Here is a 22,022-nt window from a genome sequence, read left to right as displayed (position 1 = left end):
CTTGATTTGCTGTAAACAATTATCCACACATTCCTCTTGCCAACTCTTACTTCAATATTATTTCCCCCCCAAGTCTGACTGGACACTTCTTTGCATTCCCAAAGCTTCTTAAGCTAAACACAGCAAATATTCTTCCAATGTGCATCCTAACCAAATACTGCAACAATCATTAATGCTAAATTAAAGTTAACCCTGAACTAATAATGATCAGCATATGAACAAATGTTTTTAAATTGATCACAAATCATGGAATACATTGAGACTTACAGCCCAATTGCTAAAGAAAACAAAGTAATAATTATATTGAATATTAAAAAAATTGTGTATGTTAGAAATCCTAACAAAAACAGAAAATATTGGAAACGCTCAGGACAGGCAGAATTCATGGAAAGAGATAGACATTTCCATAGATCTTTTTGTCAGAATTCAAACTTTCCTTCCCCCACCCACTTGGCAACATTAGTTTCTTCAGTTTTCCAATTTTCTACCATTAGGCAATTTAAGTTGGGAAAATTAAATCATAACTAATTCATACTCAAGATTAATAGGCTTTTGACCTAAAATGTTCACTCTATTTCTTCTTCCATATACTGCCTAGCCTAGAAAATATTTCTAGCATTTACTGTTAATATTTGATATTTTAGGGTTTAATGTTATCGTACAGCACCTGACAATGGATCAGAGTATCAAGTAAAAATGAAATTATATGCAAAATCATTATGAGGTCAACAACTGTGTGCTAACTATGAAGAGTAGCCATCTTTATTTTTCTACTCATCCACTGGAGTGTGTTAATAATCGTATTACAACACAGACTATACAGTGCCTCAAGCAATCCTTCATATTTTAATACATAACAAACAAGGCACAACAATAATGTCACTATACTCCAGTTTCTTCACTGCATCATTCAGGGTTGAAACCATGTAATTGATTTGGCAATGATTTGAAAACAACCTTGTTTCAGTCTGTATCTGCAAACAGACAAGGAGGAACTGCTCAGTCAAGTTTGTAACTTTTGGAAGGGAATGAAACATCTAAAATGCACCATGCTTTAAGCTCTTAGTTAAGCTTACCATGATTTACTTTGTAAATGCATTTTATGTGGCTCCAGGCGCTCCTATTATCTCTCAAACAATTAATATTGAATTGTATGAATATACAAAGCTTGCCCATTGTTGGTAAACAGACTATACCCATAATGTCAGAACCAGTTATACCACTACAGAAAGAAAACCAAAATTGCCCTCAGGGTGACCACTAACCATGCTGGCTAAATTCGTATCATCCTATTATTTGAATACAAATTTAATTCAAAACATCTTCTAAATGAAAGTTGACAATTCAATTAACTTACTCAACTGAAATTACTCAATAGTTGATAGCTTTCTCTGATCAAATAATCTTGTTCCTCCATAAAGATCATTCATTGTTGATACACAAATCTACAGGAACGTTATCTTCTAGTAACATAAAACTGCAGAAATTCAACAGTTAGTTTTCCATTTGAGACCATCATGTCAAGGCCAAACACCCATCCTCTTCAACACCAATAAATCCATGTTTTCAGCAAAGGATGGCCCACAGAATAACAATCAACACCACTGATGCAATTTTCTCTTCCCAAGTCAAACTACTGGTGGAGCGTATGCCGAAAATGGTTCATATAATGTTTAGGGTGATTTTAAAGACTCATCTTATCAGTGAGCCATCAGGAAATTCCTGAAAATCAGTTGTGACTAGGACTCAATGCAATATTAAAGCAGAATATTTAAGAAGATTTATTTCAAATTGTCAATATTTTAAAAAGAACAAGTATAAAATTTCAGTTGTTGACCAACTTATGATTACAGAATTCAATCTATTCCCATGTGTGGTTACAAATTCTGAGGAACACATTCCAAGCATGTCAATATATTTAGCGCTTTAAGGAAGACACACAGGAAATAACAAGGTGAGTTATGAAACTTTAAAATATACAACTGGCAGCTTTGACTTAAATCCTATACCATTAGAAAAAACACTTGTTTATGGTTACATACATTTGAAGTACAGTACAGTTTTACCTTGCAGTTTCACCACTTATACAGAAAATTTTGAAAATAAAATAAAAATAAGCATGTCTACGTCTATTGTTGCAAGGAAACATCCCAGACTATATTACAACATAAAATTTTCAAGTAATAAATGGAGGTAAAAACAAAAAAAAATTAAAAGTCAACACATGATTAAAATTGATCATTCCGATTTAAATACTGTGAAGCCTTTTAATTCTATGCACCCCATTTCACAAATGACATAGTCTACATTTTTACTACAATAGTTGTAGTGAAAATATGGATAATTCTTCATACACACAATATAACTAAGATTAGATTCAGTGAAAATGTGCAGATTTACACGACTAAACAATATTTTAAAGCACAGAAGCACCTAAAACAACTTCCTTTTGAAATTTTGCAAACTGATGTATTAGCAGAATTTCATACAAATGATATCACAACCCCAAAATAAATACTAAATTTGAAAACTGTTGAATGACAAGGCACTGTTACTGGTGGAGGTGGCTGACATGTAATGTGCAGTTGTATCACATTCTAACTCTGTTCTACCAATCTTTGTAAAATGCTCCATTTTCAGAAAAAAAAAATACACCTTACCAAACACGTTTAAAAAAATTAGTTTTATCAAGTATTCAAATACTTCTAGCAAAGATAACTATACTCACAACAATAAAACAAGCTAGCAAATATTTCCACATCACTTTGAAAACAAGTGTTCAAACGAGATCTTACTTTTGCTATATGATACTCCTATAATGCCCTATTATGAAAGTTATCTGATGGGAGTTATAAAGCCTATTTTCTGAATAGCATTGCAACATTATCAAGTAGTGATGTTACATCAGCCTGAGAATGTGTAGGTTTTTACTACTTCTCACTTTGTGCATTTAGCAAACATCATTGACATTTACCGTATATATTTAAGATGCATAGGTTTTTAATGGGCTAGAGTTCAACCTTTTGCTGGTGGAGAATACTGCTTAAGAAAATAAGGCCTGCTCTTGTGCTGCCAGAATATAAGACCCAGGTAGAGATTTGTTACTTTTTTGAAAAAAAAAATCAGAATTAAATCAAAATGTAGAGGATTACTGTGCATAAATATATCTTTAAGGTCTGTATGTAGAAGAAATCTCAGCAGCCTGTTGACCAACAAGCTGTCAGAAGTACAAATGAATGTTGTAGACCTTTTATTGTTTCTTATATTACTACATTATTATAACAATTTTTTTTAAAAATCCTATGAGCAACATTAAGTTTTTATAATTGGGCAATAAAAAAAGTTATGGTACAAAATTTTAAAAAATCTTCAGTTTTAAAAATTTAAATATTGTTTTCAAATAAATATAATAAAACTGGCTATGTCTAATAATGAAATAAGTTGATTTTATGTTATTTATAAGCACCTTTACATAAAAATTCAATTTTATCAAAAAGCTGAGTTTAAAAAGTTGTATAAACCTTTTTATACACAATTTATGGTTTTGCTATATACAGCATAGCAAAAAAATTGTTTAAAAACAATTATTTTCCATGTAACAATTTTATGAGATCGAAGAACTATTTGTTACTATATAATTCTTTTCAATAGTTGATGGGCTATTTCAATTATATAATTTGAATCACAGATTATTAACAGTGACTTTTTAAAATGTCCATTAAAAATGTTAACTTGTTTGTCCTTTAATAAGATGCACAACTTACAGCTAATTTCCCTAAGGCACAACAATTCCACCACAAAGCAAAAGTCCCATCCATTCATTAAGCCTCATTCCGAAAACAAAAACAGAAACTTTGTAAACAGACATCCATAATGTTAGACTGATGTTCAAGCACACAATGTTTATTTACCAGAAAATGGCGACTATGGAAAAATGAGACAAAAGGCACAAGAATAATACAAATGCTTCTCTGATGGACTGAAATAATTTTTGTGGCATCCAGAAGATGCTCTTCCAAATTAAGTTTTTGGAGAAAACAAGTTGTTTGTGCCATTTAAAGCAGGTACACTTACCACCTAATACCTACAAAGTTCCTATGTTTTTAAAAATCAGTTTGTAATATTGTAATGTTTCTCAATAATTCTTTACAGATATATCCATGAAAGCATTTTGTTAATTATGGTGAAAACAGAACAAAATTCTGCTGAAAATGAGTATCTACTCACATAAACATGTCATTTTTTGACAGATTATCAGGAAAGTCCACTCTTCAAGATTCTGCAGCATTTGAGAATGAAAATCAGCTCTTGGCAGATAATCATTTTCAACATACAAGTTTACATATTAATTCAAATCTGCATGAAGTATACACTCCTATAGCATAGCTGCTTAAATTTATTTCCAATAACCCCGAAAGAAGACATCAAAATATACATTTTACATTTGAACTGCCAATTAATAACTTTTTTTTTGTATCTAGTTTCTGTCAATTTAATTATACTCCGGATGAGAGCAATCTTGATCGGCAGAAATATTTTGTCAGACCTCTATAAAGTAAAAGAAAGGAAATCTTGTAAAATCAAAAAATAGCCATTGCATTTGTAACTTATTTTAGTGTTTTTTGCATTAAAATAGTTTCTCTGCAGGAAGTAATAATACACTGAAGTTTTTTTTTAATATAACTTTTCACTCCTAGTCCCTTTTTAAATCCTCAAATTTAAGATTATAAAATGGATTCGGTGTTGGGCCTGTCAAATAGTGCTGTTTACACAAGACAAACCGGGTTCTTATTGCTGGTTAAAATATTTAAAAAAGATTAATCTAACTACTTTAAAAAGAATTAGGGTGCAAAAATATTTAAAGGCTTCACAGTAAATTTCAACAAACATGGCAGTTGTTACTCTCACTTGCATGATGGACCTGCCAAAGAATTCTTCAAGGAGACAGCAGGATGTTTCCGGTCTTCTCCATCTTTTTACCCTTGGACAATGCTGCAACTTGCTTCAACAATTCTCGATTTTTGGCCTATTAAAAATTGGGATAACGTAACAATTCTGTTAAAAGAACATTCATGCTAAATTAACAAAAACATGCATCACAGAAGAATATTCCAAACATTTTACAGGTGCATTCAAAGCATATTTCATATCTGTATTTAATAATAAAGTATCACCACTGAAGCTATTAAATTAAAAGATCAACTAAAAGATGTTTTCTACATTATGATACAAGTTCAAATATAACTGGATTTAAATTGTATGGTTAATGATAAAAGATACAAGGTTCAATAACGTACCCCATACTATTAACTGTGAAAATATAACAAAAGCACATTGCAAGACTTTTAAAAAAAAAATACTGTCCAGATATTTTCATTGATTTAGTACTGCAGGGACTTCTCCCTGCACTTTACACATGGGATTTATTTAAAACAGAAAAATACAACTATCTCCAAAGTTATTAAGCCGTTAGTGATAAAGGTGGCAGTTTTAAATTCTGCTGGTGAGTACACTTTTTGATTTATTAACTAAAGTAAACATACTTTTGTATTTTGCGTACTACATCATTTGTATAGATCTAAGTATTTTAAAGATAACTTGTAATACCACTAAGTACGTGGGTAATATACTCTTTCCAATTATATCAAAATGTCAAATGTAATTTATACAGAAATAGAAACTGAGCAAGAAGCAATGAATTAAAGAGTAGATGTAGTATGTAAAGAATAAAAACTAATTAAATGACCCATTGCTATGCTAGAAATTCTTTGTAACATTTCTTCCCAGTCCACTGAACACTGCTATATTTTGCTAACAGATTGTATTTCGCCATTCTTTGTAATTTACACATAGCAAGAAATCTGTCAAAGATTATTAAGACAAGACATCTTAAACAAGGTCAGAGTTTACTCACTTGACTTCCCTTTTAAAGTACTAATAAAAATAATTCTGAGATGATAGAATGTCCCTAATACCTATCTATACTTTAACCGAACAATTTGAAAAAGTTTTAAATTCCTTCTCAATGGTCAAAAGAAATGTATTTTGTCAAATTTATTCTGTAGTCTGTGCACCAACAGGAAATTAAGGGCACATCTTCAAGAGTATTTCTTTGCTTTTTCTAAGCGCTGTGAAACAAACTTGAGGTTAACATATTTTAAACGAGGTATATGTACTTCTTTGATTATACTTAAGAAAAACCAAAAAAATTAATCAAACAAATAAATGCTTCTAAAAGGCAACACTATCTATCAAAAGCAACAAGAGGTGTCTCTAGTGAAGAACTTCGGAAAATTTGGTGAAGCTACAGTGGATGACATCTTGAAGAGCAGCACCAGAACGTCACAATCAGTCAGGACCAAGGGATCTCAATCAACCTGAAACAAACATTTTGTTTTGTCTCTCCACAGATGTCAACTGAACTGCTAAGCTTTCTATTATCTGCAGTTTTTGTTTACCTAATCAATCAACAGTCTGAGCTCTTCAGACAGATCATGCCTAGTCATATATAATGATGTCAATTAAAAAAAAAAGTAGATAAATGAAATGATGCCCGGGCAAGTATTCAAATATAGAATGTAAAAAACCAATGGTGGCAATAAGCTTAGGATAAAATTGCTAAGCAGACCAATTTTAATTGCTAAGTAAACTATCATATAACATTAAAACTGGATGAAGTAGTAATTAAAAATATTATGATTCTGGTACACTGAAGAGGCAGAACAGCAATAAAGCTGCTGCTTTAAATTCAGTGACCCAGTTTCAACCAACTCCAAGTTACCTGCCCCAAGTTCAAAGTTCTAATTTCAATGTAAATTTACATGTCATATACTACACTGAGATTCATTTTCTTGTAGGCATTCACAGTAGAAAAAAGAAATACAATAGAATCTGAAATGCTACACATAAGCAAAGGCTAGTAAAAGACCAATGTGCAACAACACTGTAATTACAAAATAATAAACTAAATAAATAAAACTGAAAACTGAGAATGTGAGCTGTAGAATCCTTGAAAGTGAGTAGATAGATTGTGGAATCAGTTCAGTATTGAGGTGAGTGAAGTTATTTATTTAGAAATATAACATGGAACAGTCCCCTCCAGCTGCAATGCCCAGCAACCCACCTATTCAACACTAGCCTAATCATAGAACCTACGAACCAGTACATCTTTCAACCGTGGGAAAAAAATCACAGCACCTGGAAGAAACCCATGCACTCACGGGAGAACGTCCAAATTCCTTACAGATGGCAGTGAAACTGAACTCCAAAATCTGGAACATCCCGAGCTGTAATAGTGTGGCGCTAACTGCTGCTGTTGTACCCTATCCAAGCTGGTTCAAGAGCACAATGGTTGAACAGGTGAGCGGTAGAACTTCAGGGGGGGGGGGGGGGGGGAATTGACAGGAATGTGGGGAGAATGAAATGGGATGTGTAGAATGTGGGACTTAATGGTTGCCACAGAGCTGGTGAGCCATATGCCCCTGTTCTGCGCTGTATGATTCTAAGAACCAACCTGTTCCAATACGGTTTCAACACTGCTATCCATTTAACAATGTGCAAAATAACCCACATATGGCATGTACCCTAACTGCAGGTTATCTGACAATTGCTACTGTATCAACTTACATTGAATCATCAATCTGCCGGAAGTAGACATCGACTGCTCTATTTCAGATGTGAGGCCACAAAAGTTGGATGCAACTGACCAAGGCAGTACAGGTAGCAGTGGGGAGAAATAGAAGGAAATTTGTTGAAGACACAAAATAGGTTTCAGAAGAAAGTTGACAGACAGGCCAATGGTATGATTATCTCTTATGGGTGAGTTTCAGAGTCCAGCTAATCAGCGACAACAACCTCTTGTACTAACACTTTTCAAGTATATTTTTATTGCTTGTCTTGAGATGGTAGCAGGATCCAGCTACTAATTGAAAGCATCCAATTTATAGCCAGCTTATTTATTAAAGATATTTATAATCATATTTTTATAACAAAAAATAATATACAGGTGAGGAGAACATGAGTAGTCTGTGGAGATTTAGGTGTTACTCATTAAGCTTCAGTTAAATAATTGCAAAATACTGGGTAAAAGTCATGCCAGATATATGCTTAGGCATTATTGCCTAGAAGCTGTTGAATTATGTAGCAGTGTAAAGTCAGGTAAGTGCAGATAAAAAAAAAACAAATATTAAGGAAAGGCTGGTAAATACCTGTAGCTGTTCCACCACCTCCTTGTGAGCTTTTTCCATATTATTCATTTTTGCTCTTAGGTTATTTTCCTGGTATTGAAAATCTGCCTTCAGCTCAGTCAGCTTTAAAGAATAAAACAAAATAAGCACAGAAACATACAAAAAGTATATATTTTTTCTAAGTAATGTTTCCCAAGTTTCTTTCCTGTATAAAATTCTTCATAAGTGAGCATTAGTAATTATTTGACTATATCATTATTATAAACCCAATCACACTGTGAATTCTATTCATGCTTTAATAGCTTCTGTTAAAAGGAAGTAAGCACAAGTCATCCATGAAATACTACTAATTTTCTGTTCTTTAATTAAGAGTGCAATAAATACAATAACCCATTGCAATTTCAGGATTCAGCAATTAACTCAGCAAAGACTGGATTCAAACATGAAATCTTCTGATCTACATCTCCTGCCATTATAGTGCACAGTATGGATTTTTTTTTTAACCTTTTTATCTCTTTCCAAAATGGTCTGTTCTTTCTGCTGCAAAAGCCTTTTCAGAGACATCACTTCTTCTTTTAATTGATTGATTATAACAAAGTTGTCTGTCCCACCAGAGTCCATTGACTGGGTCAGTGAGCTGTTGAGAAAACAAATTATAGTTTAACATAAAACCAAATCAACAATGTGCAAATATCCTTAACTCACATTATCGTTGCAATAATAGATGGGCTAGGTTTTTAAACATGTTCAGCCAAAAAGTTTTGAGAACAATTCTCACCCATCACTTTAACACGTAATTGCAGCTAAATACAACAAAATATGGTTGGATCATTTGATCCAACATCCACTGGTTACTTACAGGCTAGTTGTGATTGCATCTCAAGTCACTCATTGTTCTTTAGGGAGCCTACTGGAATTCCTGACCGAGTTAGATAGACTAACATGACCTAAGTTCTGTACCATTTAGCATTTATCAACATACACAGGGAAGATGACTTGGTACACATTAATGATTGTTTCTGTTAGTATCTTTTTGTTGAATGGAAAATGGTCTTACACTCATCTACCAGCCCAAAAGTGAACCCTTTTTCGAAATACTACATAATTTCACACTGAGCATCTAGGAGTTGGCTAGAGTGCAGCAGGCTTAAATACTTTATCTTGTTGATTGGTATTTATGGGAAAACAATTACATGGAGCATATTAACCAAATTCCCCATATCTTTACTAAGAGCCTTGGAAAGGTCAGGCTTGCACTTAATTGAAGGTCTCTTGTCAGTCAGCATTCTGGTCACACTGAAAAGTCTTGGTGGATCTAGATTCCTAAACAACAAGGACTATCTATTCACATTAAAGGCCTGACATTCTATTCCCAGTGGCAGAATTTGGCAGGCAAGTGGCCAGTTGAGGATTGGGTGGATTGGTGATCAGAAGGCCACCTTCTAAGTGAAAGCAAAGGTATTCCAGTAACTTATTCATAGATTTGAGAGGCAATTGGAAAATACAAATAATAAATAAAGCATTAAATAACAAAGCTACCAAATTATTTTAATTTATGTACATAAATTTATGACGATACCATAAGCATGTGGCAAGGCTAACAGGATTCAGGAAACTTAGTTTCAGGGCTATTCAGGTCCTGGTGAAGAATAAAGAAGCACATAGCAAATGTTAGCAGTAAGGAGCAATTGAGGTGCTTGAGTATCAGAAATGCAAGAGAACAATTAAGAGGGAAATGAGAAGGGCTAAAAGACATGAAGTTGCTCAGACAGACACGGTGAGAGAGAATCCCAAGAGCTTCTACAGATATATTAAAAGCAAAAGGATAGCAACAGGCAAAATTGGTCCACTGGAAGATCAGCATGGTCATCAATGCTTGGAGCTAAAAGAGATGAAGATCTTAAATTGATATGTTGCATCTGTATTCGTTTGGGAGGCAGAGTCTATAGAAATGAGACAAAACATAGTAAGGACATGGACCCAGTGTACAGAACAAGAAGTGCTTTACTGTCTTCAGGTAAATTAATGGTAAATTATTTCCTCAGGACCTGACTAGGTGTCCCGTAGACCTTGTGTGAGGCTAGTGCAGAAATTGTAGGGGCCCTGCTAAAGTTATTTCAAAAGTCCTTAACCACAGATGAGGTGCCAAAGAACCGGAGGATAGCTAATGTTGTTCCATTGTTCAGGAAAGGCTCTAATAAAAATAATGGGGAAATTATAGGCCAATGAGCCTTAGTGAGTAAGTTACTGGAAGGTATTCAAAGGGACGTGCTGTATTGTTATTTGAATATACAGTGCTTGATCAGGGATAGACAAAATAGCTTTATGCATGGTCATATCTAACCAGTCTTAATAGACTTTTTCAAGGTTACTAGGAAAACTGATGAAGGAAAGGCGGAGGACATTGTCTACATGGGCTTTAGGAATCCAGAAGATTCAGTCACTTGGCATTCAAGATAAAATAGTAAACTGGATTCAACAAAGGCTTTGGGGAGAAGCCAGAATGGTAGTAGATGGTTGCTTCTCTGACAGAAGTCCCGTGACAAGTGGTGTGCTGTGTCTGTTGTTGTCATCTATATCAAAAATCTGGATCATCATGTGGTAAACGATCAGCAATATTGCAAATGACACCAAGGAAGATTATTACAAAGCTTACAGCGGAATCTGGACCAGATGGAAAAATGAGCGAAAAATGGCAGGTGAAATTTAATACAGACAAGTGTGAGGACAAACCACCAACACAGTGGGTGGTTTGGCACTGAGGAGTATGGTAAAACAAAGAAATCTTGGAAAGCAGATCCACAATTCCTTTAAAGTAACATCATATATAGATAGCGTTGTAAAGAGAACTTTGGCCTTCATAAATCAAAATATTGCATGGTGGAGTTGAGATGTTATGTTGAAGTTGTCTAGGACGTTGGTGAGGCCTAAATTGGAGTATTGTGAGCAGTTCTGGTCACCTAGCTACAGGAAATTTATCAATAAGATTGAAAGTGCATTAAGAAAATTGAGAAGGATGTTGCTGTGGCTTGAGAACCTGAGTTATAGCAAGTAGTTGAATAGATTAGGACTTTATTTTGCCGGAGTGTAGGAGAATGAGGGGAGATTTGATAGAGGTGTACAAAATTATGAGAGGTATAGATAGGGTAAATGCATGCAGGCTTTTTCCACTGAGGTTAGGTAAGACTAGAACTAGAGGTCACAGGTTAAGGAGGAAAAGTAAAATATTTAAGGGGAACCTGAGGGGAAATTCTTCACTCGGAGGGTAGTGTGAATGTGGAACAAGCTGCCACCAAAAGTGGTGGATGAAGGTTTGATTTCAACACTTCAGAGAAGTTTGGAAAAGTACATGGATGTAAGGAGTATGGTCCAGTTGCGAGTTGACAGGACTATCAGACTAACAGTTCAGCACAGGTCAAAGTGCTGCTTCTGTGCTGTGGTGCTCAATGATTTTATGATATAGGGAAGTAAATTATTCTTCCAATCAGTAGTGCTAAACATTCAATCTAAACATTTGACTTAGTTATGTCCATGTTAAAAAAATCATTGGAAAGAAATCCTAGAAGTGGAATACAATAGATTCCGGTTAATTGGGCCATTGATTAACCAGGGGCAGCCTTTATTCGAGACAACTCTAAAAGAACAAAAACTAATTGAGATTCACTTCATTGATTTGGAACAATATGCCACTTAATAGGGATAGAGCGGACAGTTTTTAAATAGCGTCAATTGCAAAAGCAGTGATTTTCATCACTGATATTTGGCAAGAAATAAACAGTAAGACAATTCAGAACTGTTTTGCTCACTGCAGCTTCAAGTATTTAGGCTTGGAGATGCCAGAAACAGCCCTTTGGCCCACAATGTTGGGCCGACATTTTAACCTAATCTAAGATCAAACTAACCCTTCCATCCCACATAGGCCCCCATTTTTCTTTCATCCATGTGCCTATTTAAGAGTACCTCAAATGTCCCTAATGTACCTGCCTCTATCACTACTCCTGACGACTTAGCTACTGTATAAAAAAATTACTTCTGACATTCCCTGCTATACTTTGCTCCAATCAACTTAAAATTATGTCATTGCACCCTGCAAAAAAAAAGCACTATACCTCTCATCATCTTATACACCTCTACCAAGTCACCTTTCATTCTCCTTCGATCCAAAGAGAAAATCCATAGCTTGATCAACCTTTCTTCATTAGGGATGTTCTGTATTCCAAGCAGCACTCTGGTAAATCTCCTCTGCACCTTCTCTAAAGTTTCCACATCCTTCCTGTAATCAGGTGACCAGAACTGAAAACAATACTCCAAGATTGGTCTAAACAGAGTTTCATAAAGCTGCAATCTCACTTTGCAGCTTTGAACTCAATCCCCTTACTAATGAAGGCCACATACCATTAACCTTGTTAACCAGTCTGTCAACCTGCACAGCAACATTGAGGTATCTATGGACATAGACCCCAGGACACAAAGTACACGAGCTCCAGAACAAATCACTGTGGAGCCCATTGGTCATTGTAAATCGTCCTGTGATTAGACTAGTGCTAAATAGGTAGGATGCTGGGCCAGAAGGGCAGGTGCATGGATGGATAGATAAATTAAAAAAAGTAAATAAACAATGAATCCACCACTCTACCTTCAGTCCCTTTCTCAAAGTCATCAATCAGGCTTGTGAGGCATGACCTGCCGCTCAGAAAGCCATACTGAATATCCCTAATCAGACTATGTCTCTCCAAATGCTCATAAGTCCTGACTCTAAGAATCCTTTCCAGTAGTTTGCCCACAACTGATACAAGATTACTGGTCTACAATTGCCAGGGTTATCCCTATCTAACTTTCATGAACAAAGGAAGCACATTTGCCATCCTCCAACCTTCTGGTAATACTCCTAAGGCCTGGGGTATATCCCACCTGGCCCCAGGGACCTATCTACCCTAACTTTAAAAAAAAGTTCCAAAACACCCTCTTTCTTGACCTTGACATGCTCCACCACATCAACTGTCTATGCTGTCCTCACATTTGTCAAGGTCTCTCTCACTGGTGAATACTAAAGCAACATTTTCATTAAGGACCTGCTCAACCTCCAGGCAAATTTCCTGGGCAGTTCTACCCTCATTCTAGCCATCCTCCTGTTCTTAATTTACATGTAGAGAGACTTGGGGTTTTCCTTAAATATATTCACCAAGGCCTTCTCATGTCCCTTCCTAGATTTCCAAAATCTCCTTTTAAGTTCCTTCCTGGCTACTTTACAACTCTCAAGAGCCCTGTGTCGTCATCCTAAATCTTAAGAATGCTTACTTCTTCATCTTGATTAATGTTCTACTTCTCTTGTCAATCATGGTTCCCTCACTCTACATCCTTTCCCTGCCTCAATGGGACAAACCTACCAAGAACCACATGCAAGTGGTCCCTTAACATTCTCTACATTTCCCTTAGAATATCTGTTCCAAATATATGCTCCTAAGCTTCTGCCCAATAGCATCATAATTAACCCTCCCCCAATTAAATACTTCCCTCTTATTCTTGTCCTAAAGTTCAGGGAGTTGTGGTCGTCATCTCTGAAATGCTCACCCACTGAGTTTGCTTGCACCAAATCCTGTATGGCCTCTCTCAACTGGCCATCCATATTACATCAGGAATCCTTCCTGGACATACCTAATAAATTCTACCCCATTAAACATCCTGCACTGAGGAGGTGTAATCAACTTTAGGAAAGTCGAAGTCACCCATGACAACAGTCCTGTTATTTTTGCACTTTTCTGAAATACTGACCTGCTCTGCAGTGTCCCTGTTGTATTGGGGTGGGGGGAGGAGTGGAGAATGGGGTAGATAGAATATTCCTTACAGAGTGATTGTTCCCTTCCTGTTTCTGAGTTTCACCCACAGACTCAGCAGATGATCCCTCCATTGATGTCCTCCCATTCTGGAGCTGTGATACCTCCCTCCCTGTCCATTTTGAAACATCTGAATCCCAGAAGATCCAGCAGCTACTCCTGCCAAAGTTGTCGTTCCATGTCCTGAGCTATCCTCTATGTTCATCACTCTTGTTTGCATTAAAGTAAGCACATTTCATAAAACCAACTGACCGCATGCATCCACTGTCTATCCTTCCTCTACACATTGGATCTAGCTTTGCCCCAACTGCTTCATCATCTGACATAACACTCTGGTTCACAAACCCCTGCCAACCTAGTTTAAACCCACCCCAACAGCTCTAGCAAATGTGCTCACAATGACATTGGTCACTCCCGAGATCAAGTGTAACCCATCTCATTTGTACTGGTCATAGTTCGCCCAGAAGAGATTCCAATGATTCACAAATCTGAAAAACTGCCCCCTGCACCAATTCTATGGCCATATATTCATCTGCCATATCATCAGATTCTTACCCTCAGTGGTGTATGGTACAAAACAACAATACAGAGATGGCCATCATTGAGGTCCTAATTTTTCGCTTCCTTCCTATATTTGCTTGACCCAAGGCTTCTGTAATAGTAACCACTCCCCACCACCTTAAATGAGTGGCAGCTATTAGGACAATTTACTAATAGAAACTATCAATAAGGAGCATAATCATTCCGTGTACAAGCCATTACAGATGATACAAAAAGTCAGATCAAAGGACAATCCTAAAACAGTCTCCATTAATATCCAGTTAGTTTGTTTCCACAGCTACAGCACTGTTAGACTGAAAGAAAGCTGACACACTCCAACTTATTTTATTGATCTATATAGGAATGTTTTCTGGTCATTTTTGTGTAGCAGATATGAGCAACACCTCATTCATTAAGTGAAGAACAAAGTATTATTAAATGGATTTGTAATGGGAAAGATGATATTGCTCAAGATCATTGGACAGTCATTGTCCAGGTGGTGAGACCCTTGAAACAGGCACTCACCACCTGTTGACTTTGAAGTGAAGTGCGATCACTTCAAATCCCAAACTTCAGGCTGGCACATAGTTGAACAAAAGGACTGGGTAGATGGAGAGTATTTATACACCTTAATCAAATCAAATTATGCATCAAGTCAAGCAACACATTTTACTGCGTGCTCAAAAAGATATTGTACAGATCACTCCCAACAATGGTACGAACTATTTCTACAGTGTCCCAAGGTAATGGGATCAATTTCTAACAGTATGACTAACATAACACCCAATTAAGTTGTGAAAGAAAATAAATGTCACTTATTGGTAACTGGAATCTTTCTGGGCTTTCCACACACATTTGGTTGGAAGAAGTTATAGAAATCACACAATGGTGATAGTGAAAAAGCTGAAAAGGTTATGACAATAGATCAAAAAGTATTTTGATGAAATGACAAGGATTTGCAAACACTAGGTAGGTGAAATGATTACAACAAAGAATAAAGGTAAAGGGGAACCTGCATTTAAAACAAATCATAACACAAGGCAATACCTTTGCAGGTAAAGCAACTGAAACGGATTACTAATTGCCAAAAATAAAAATGTATCTACAAGAGGACAGCCAGGACATGCTCTGTTCTCGCTGCTGCCATCAGGAAGACGGTACAGGAGTCTCACCACCAGGTTCAGGAATAGTTATTACCTTTCAACCATCAGGCACTTGAACCAAAGGGGGAAACTTCACTTGCCCCGTCATTGAAATGTTCCAACAACCTACTGACTCACTTTCAAGGACTCTTCATCTCATGCTCTAGATATCTGTATTTGAATAGCTTGTTGTCTTTTGCACGCCTAAGTTGGTGCAGTCTTTCACTGATTCTATTATGTATTTCTTAAGTATGCACACAAGAAAATGAATCTCATGATTGTTATGTTGTGACGTATATGTACATGGATAATAAATTTACTTTGAGAACTTTGATTTAATCAGCTCTAATAAGAGCCAAGGTTGGGTGTGGGGGGGGGGGGGGGGAGAAGAAGGACAGTGTCGTTAATTGCCAGAGAGGAAAAGAGATCCAGTGAGCAGCGATATATGGCTAAAAAAATTAATTTGAACGAACAAGCTGTGATATAGTTTACCTGTCTCCATTAGAGGGTTTTGTTTCAAGTTTTGGCTTCTTCTTTGGAGCTTCATTTTGAATACTAGTTGATGATGACTTATGGCTGCAAGCAATAGGAAATGTTTAACATATTAACAACTCTTACATAACATCATGGTTGACCTTACGCCAAAAATACAGGCAGAACAAAGAGCCAATAAGCTACAGTAAACTTAATTAAATTTGCTGAAAATTGTAAAATTAGTCTCAGGAGGCAATACTAAATATGGACTCTCACAGCACTGAAGAATGGACTCAATAATTCCAATTTATAGTTCCATTCATTGGACAGCTGTAAATCTGTATTAGTAACATGAAGTTAACAACCCAGATTCAAACTCAGAACAAAAATCTCACCTCTTGATGCCCATCTAAAACCAACTGTGAATGAAGGTGATTCAAATCCAGCTGGGATAAAAAGGGATTCAAATCCTAAGTCACTCTGTTCTGGGAAGAAAAAGTTATTTTATGCCTCTGCATTTTAAGAGGATTTATTCTAAAGTAATAAGACCTCAAACTACATAGTTGTGAGGTGGCGAGGGGCCCATCTCTTCCCATGATACCAGGGAGATGAAAAATAAGGCTAAGGTGAGCAGAAGATTACTGTTGCCTATGGATCAACACATTATGGATATTAGTAACCTCACAGCAAACAAGGAGCCAATTTTAATATAATCAGTATGAAGCCATCAATCAAAATTCTGTGCTTACTTATAATCACTGGTCAAAGCACATCTCAATGACATCTAAAAATCAATTTATCACATGAATGCATTAAGGATATCGTGTTTTTATTTTAGCGTACCTAATTAAGATTTAGATTTCATTACGGGCTTCTGAACTTTACAAAGTTAGGACTTTCCTTGCAGCTCTAAAAAGTAGCTGGAAGAGCATTCCCTACTCAGCCACTAAATCCCAATATGATCAGGAAATAACATTTTATCAGTGTCCATGTTAATACTTTCCAAAGAAAAATATTATTTCCACATATTTCAAAAGTAACACAGTCAACATTTCAGTCAAGAGCTTATTAGTGTAGAGTGGATGCTTCTAAGCTAAGGAAGCAGTCAAGTTAACAAATTTTAGTTGTATCAACCAATAATTTGTAGATCTTCAAAATGCATTCATAATGTCTTGAATATCAGTACAAACCTAATAAAAGCTTCACACGTAATAACAAAGTTAAACTGTATTACTGTGCATCAATTTGACATTGCTTATTAACAGTATTAATGCTAGTTTCAATTTAGGACTCTGTGATAATGAACATAGCTACACATTTACTGTATTTAATAAGGAACTGTAATAATGCAACATCAATGTAGCACATTTTAAGATACAAGGGAATAGCAATATTAGTTAAAAGAAACAACATTAAAATTACACAGACTCAAATGGAAAAATTGAATATTTCTTATTAGGCTTTAAACGTCTATAGCAATAAAAATGAAAGCTGTAAAATATTTCAGTATATGTCAACAGACAAGAAGTTGAATCACTTGGCAGATTTTATAATTCAGACACCAAAGAGAATTGCAGATGCTCTGAAGTTTGCCCAGTTTTCCATCCTTTTATTTAATGGTTAAAGTTTGGTAAAACTGTGAAATGAAAAAACTTGCTTCCAAAGAAATTGAATGTGAAGAGTTCAATACAGAAATGGGAAGACTATATTAAATGACATATAAGAAAATACTAAAAGAAGGAAAGAGCAGAAAAAGCTGCAGTTACAGAATCTGCTGATAGCAAATTTGAAGAGGACAGCTATCCATGAGATTGGAAAAGTGAGACTTTTAATGAATAATGAAAGGAAACAGAAGTCCAAGGTATAAAGTAAAACTCAGAAAATGGGTAGAATGAGATGCAAGTAGAATGGCAGTGTTGTTACAGGAGTTATGGAAGAGAGTGCCAGGTTCTGCCAACTATTTTGATGGAAGGTGGTTGCAGGTATTTGAACTGGATGGTAAATGGTCTTCGAGCAGTAGAATCTGAAATCTATTATGATGGTATGGAAGAATTAGGAGATAACAATTACGGTTTCAATTGGACAACTTATCATTTAGGCTCTGTCAACTGAAAATTACTTCAGTATCTTCTACAATCTTCTATAACACACTTGCTTAATTTCTTCCAAGTGTTGCTGAATGAGAGGAAGTATGAAATTGCTAGTATATTAAAACCAGAAGCATTTATTCATGTCTGCTACAAATTTCTAAGAAATTGCTCTCCCTGGGCACCCTGAAAATATTGGCACACTATTGGCTAACTAAGAGTACCATGACTCCAGAAAACATATTTCATTTTGAAACAGTAATATGAATCATGTGCTTACAAGTTAACAAACAACAAAATGATCTGAAATCTGCCAAATCTGCCCCACTAAATTGAACTTGTTTGAATACCTACCCTATACAAGTATCTCTGATGCCCTTGTTATTCTGCTTCATGCTTTGGGAATATGAAGAAGCTCCGTTCTATGGGCACTATGCTGCCCGTAACCTACTCTTCTTGTTCTTATTGTCATGGCTGCGCCCAAGCCGTCTATTACCAGCAACTCTAAAGCATAAAACATTGAAACAAGGACTAACTCAGATATCAACAAATGTAGATATCTTCCTTTATATTTCTGTGGAGATTAGAGAGCAAATCTGGATGTATATTTAATCTTTATGGATTGCATTTAATGTCTTTAAGCCAAATATCTTTGGTGAGGCTATGCCATCTGCTGGAGGCTATTCATCCATTGAACTTAGTTTCACAGCAGTAGCTGGAAAAAAAGCACATATAACCTGTTGCAACATGTGCTAAGGCAATGGTTAAGCACATCGACAATGAGACCTCACAGAATAAAACTAAACTGCAACTAAGGCAGGTACTACATTAAAAAAGGAAATTGATCAAAAAATCTAAACCTATTAATCTTATACTAAACAGAAGCCTTTTAGTCTAATAGCATATACACCCACTTACAAAACTGCTTAGCTCCAATGTATTAAAACACACAAATCACAGAGAAATTCCATTCAAACATCTCAATTTCATTCAAGTGAAATGTAACCATTAAGTAGTTGAAATTTTGCTGATGCCATTTTGAATGTGTCCCTTCAATTCCTACATGTATTATTTGAAGTATATTTAAACGGTACGTATAAAATAATAATTTTATGCAGACTTGTTAAACATCAAACTTAAAATAGCATTCAAATGGATTTGAAGTTCAGTAACAATTATAGCTGATTTAATATTCCACACAGAATGCTCAATTTTTTCATTAACTTCATCTAATGATACTATATCTTCGCTAACACCAAAGTAATCTACTTTTAACTCCATAGCATTGTAAATCTTAACCCCATCTCATTTTATCAGCTTTTGAAATTTTAATTGATCTATTCCAATCATTACTTGGTTGGTATTCCATCTTCTATCCATCATAAACTGGAATTTATCCAAAACTGCTAACCATTTCTTAATGTCCACTAAGGAAGTCAAATACATTTTCATTTACTACAAATTTAAATACAGTATATTTTCAAAACCCTACTAGATCTGCATCATTCTACCCATCATCTCTACAATGCTTCAAACTCTCTGCACCGCTCCACTTTTGTCCTCTTGTATATCGTAAATGTTTCTACTTCTGACAGCTTTGCCTACATACCAACTTTGGCACTCCAACCCCAAATTTCTACCTTACTTTTTTAAAAAATACTTTACTAACAATGACCAAATTCCACTCGTCTTAGTCCTACAATACTGAGCAGTGCAGGAAATGTTAACACAAATGGGTATCTGATCACTGAGGACTATTCTGTGTTGGATGGCTCCCAGTATCAAATTTTGTTGGTTAATGTTATTATGCAGCATCGTATGATCTTTTACCATGTTCAAGGTACTTGTGTTTTTAGTGTTGCTTTGATCATAGTTAGGAGCAAATTTGCTCAAGTTGGATAAAACAAAGCAACTCCTCAAAGCACTATCCTAACAACCGACCTTTTATTTTGTTTATTATAATGCCATCCATTCTAGAAAGTTAGCACAATTTTATTTTGCCACTTAAACTAATGACTAACAAATAAAGCTAAATTATAAACAGGTGCATGCAGAACACTCAAATGATTTCAATGAAGATCCTTATAAGACAAAAGACAATTTCATTCCAATTATCTGGCAGTCAAACAATGCAGAATTCTTAAAATGGAGACAAAGCTTTTTTTGAACTTTACTATGCTACCCAGTATGCTATATGGCTGATTATCAACTGGGCAATGAATAGGTAATGACATAAAACAATTCAAGCATTCAAAGGAGGTAGAAATGTACAATACAAATGTGACTAAAAATATGAAAATAAGAATATTTTGTTTCTAAACAGAACAAAATAGTTACCTCATTTTCCATACTCCATGCTGTTGCTCTGGACTTAAGCTGCTGATTCTGAAAGATAAAGGGGTAAGTCTTTGCTATTTTCCAGGAAATTATTAAAGAAGTTAAACGTAGAAATGCCACTGACCAGGTAACATTTTTCCCCCCAAGAGCTTTCACTACCCTCTTTCAACCAGTATCATCACATATCATTCTATCTGTTCCAGTCTCCACCCCATCAAAAACCAAAAAAGGAATACTGGATTGGGTTTTGTGTAATGAACCAGATTTGATTAGGGAGCTTAAGGTAAAGGAACCTTTAAAAAGCTATGATTACAATATAACAGAATTCACCCTGCAGTCTGAGGGAGAAGCTAAAATCGGATGATTGGTATTACAGTTGAGTAAAGATAACTTCAGAGGCATGAGAGAGGAGCTGGCCTAAGTCAATTGGAAGAAAACACTAGTAGGAATGATGGGAGGACATCAATATTTGGAGTTTCTGGGAGCAATTCGGAAGGGTCAGGTAGTTACATTGCAAATAAAAACAGCATTCTAAAGGGAGCATGAGGCAACTGAGGCTGACAAGGGAAGTCAAATACTGCATAACAGCAAAAGAGATGGCATACAATACAGAAAAAAGTAATGTGAAGCTTTTAAAACCCAACAGCAAACAACTAAAGCAATAAGGAGAGAGAAGATGAAATATGAAGGCAAGTTACCCAATAATAGAAAAGAGGATGCTTTTTCAGATATACATATAAAGAGGAAAGAGAAGAAATAGTGGATATCATACCACTGGAAAATGACGTGGAGTGGTAGTAATGGGAAGGAGAGAAATTGCGAATGAACTGAGTAAGTATTTTGCGTCAGTCTTCACTATGGAAGACACAAGCAGCATGCCAGAAATTGAAGACTGCCAGAGGGCAGAAGTGAGTATTACCTAGGAAAAGGAGCTTGGGAAGCTGAAAGATCTGAAGATTGATACAATCCAGATCTCATTCATAAGTTTGGAGCCAGCTATACTTGCATCGTTAGCACATCAATTTCGCTGCAATCTGAATGCCCATTATGGAGGTCAGGAGGGAAGATAGGATGTATCTAGGGATACACTAAGGATTAAAAGGGTATCCTCTGCAATGAAATAGCTAAAAGAACGAAGTAGCATTTTTCCCAAATTAAGTACAACATACATGAATCAAGTAACATCGGTTTTCAGCCCAATTTATTTATTTAAAATTTCTTATTGGATGCATTTTGCTAAAATATTCCACATGACTAATGTAGCAAACTATGTCAATTTGTAACATTCTATTAAAAACATATAACGTGCAATCTTATATTAAAATGGATTTTTTGCAATTAAGTCAACATTAACATAGGATGTTAAATATGAATTTGAACATAGAAAGGATTTATATGCATATTATCTTTAAGATTATTCTT

The 22,022-nt window shown here is 35.5% G+C and overlaps 1 protein-coding gene across 2 annotated transcripts in view; it reads right to left on the bottom strand.

Moving 5' to 3' along the window:
- Positions 1 to 1,757: 1,757 nt before the first annotated feature.
- The window catches only part of fam76b (family with sequence similarity 76 member B), a 38,077-nt gene continuing 17,812 nt past the window's right edge, over positions 1,758 to 22,022 (bottom strand). For both annotated transcript variants that reach the window (XM_073043310.1, XM_073043311.1), the window contains exons 6-10: positions 20,601 to 20,648; positions 16,195 to 16,278; positions 8,691 to 8,823; positions 8,208 to 8,309; positions 1,758 to 5,026 (exon numbers count right to left, since the gene is read on the bottom strand). In XM_073043310.1, the coding sequence (XP_072899411.1) occupies positions 4,937 to 5,026; positions 8,208 to 8,309; positions 8,691 to 8,823; positions 16,195 to 16,278; positions 20,601 to 20,648 (457 nt within the window). In that variant the 3' untranslated portion in view covers positions 1,758 to 4,936. The remainder of the gene's footprint in view (positions 5,027 to 8,207; positions 8,310 to 8,690; positions 8,824 to 16,194; positions 16,279 to 20,600; positions 20,649 to 22,022) is intronic.

Source organism: Hemitrygon akajei, chromosome 4 (genome assembly GCF_048418815.1).
Source record: "Hemitrygon akajei chromosome 4, sHemAka1.3, whole genome shotgun sequence".
Taxonomy (NCBI): domain Eukaryota; kingdom Metazoa; phylum Chordata; class Chondrichthyes; order Myliobatiformes; family Dasyatidae; genus Hemitrygon; species Hemitrygon akajei.
The sequence above is the reverse complement of the archived record's forward strand: the minus strand, read 5'-3'. Positions and strand labels throughout refer to the sequence as shown.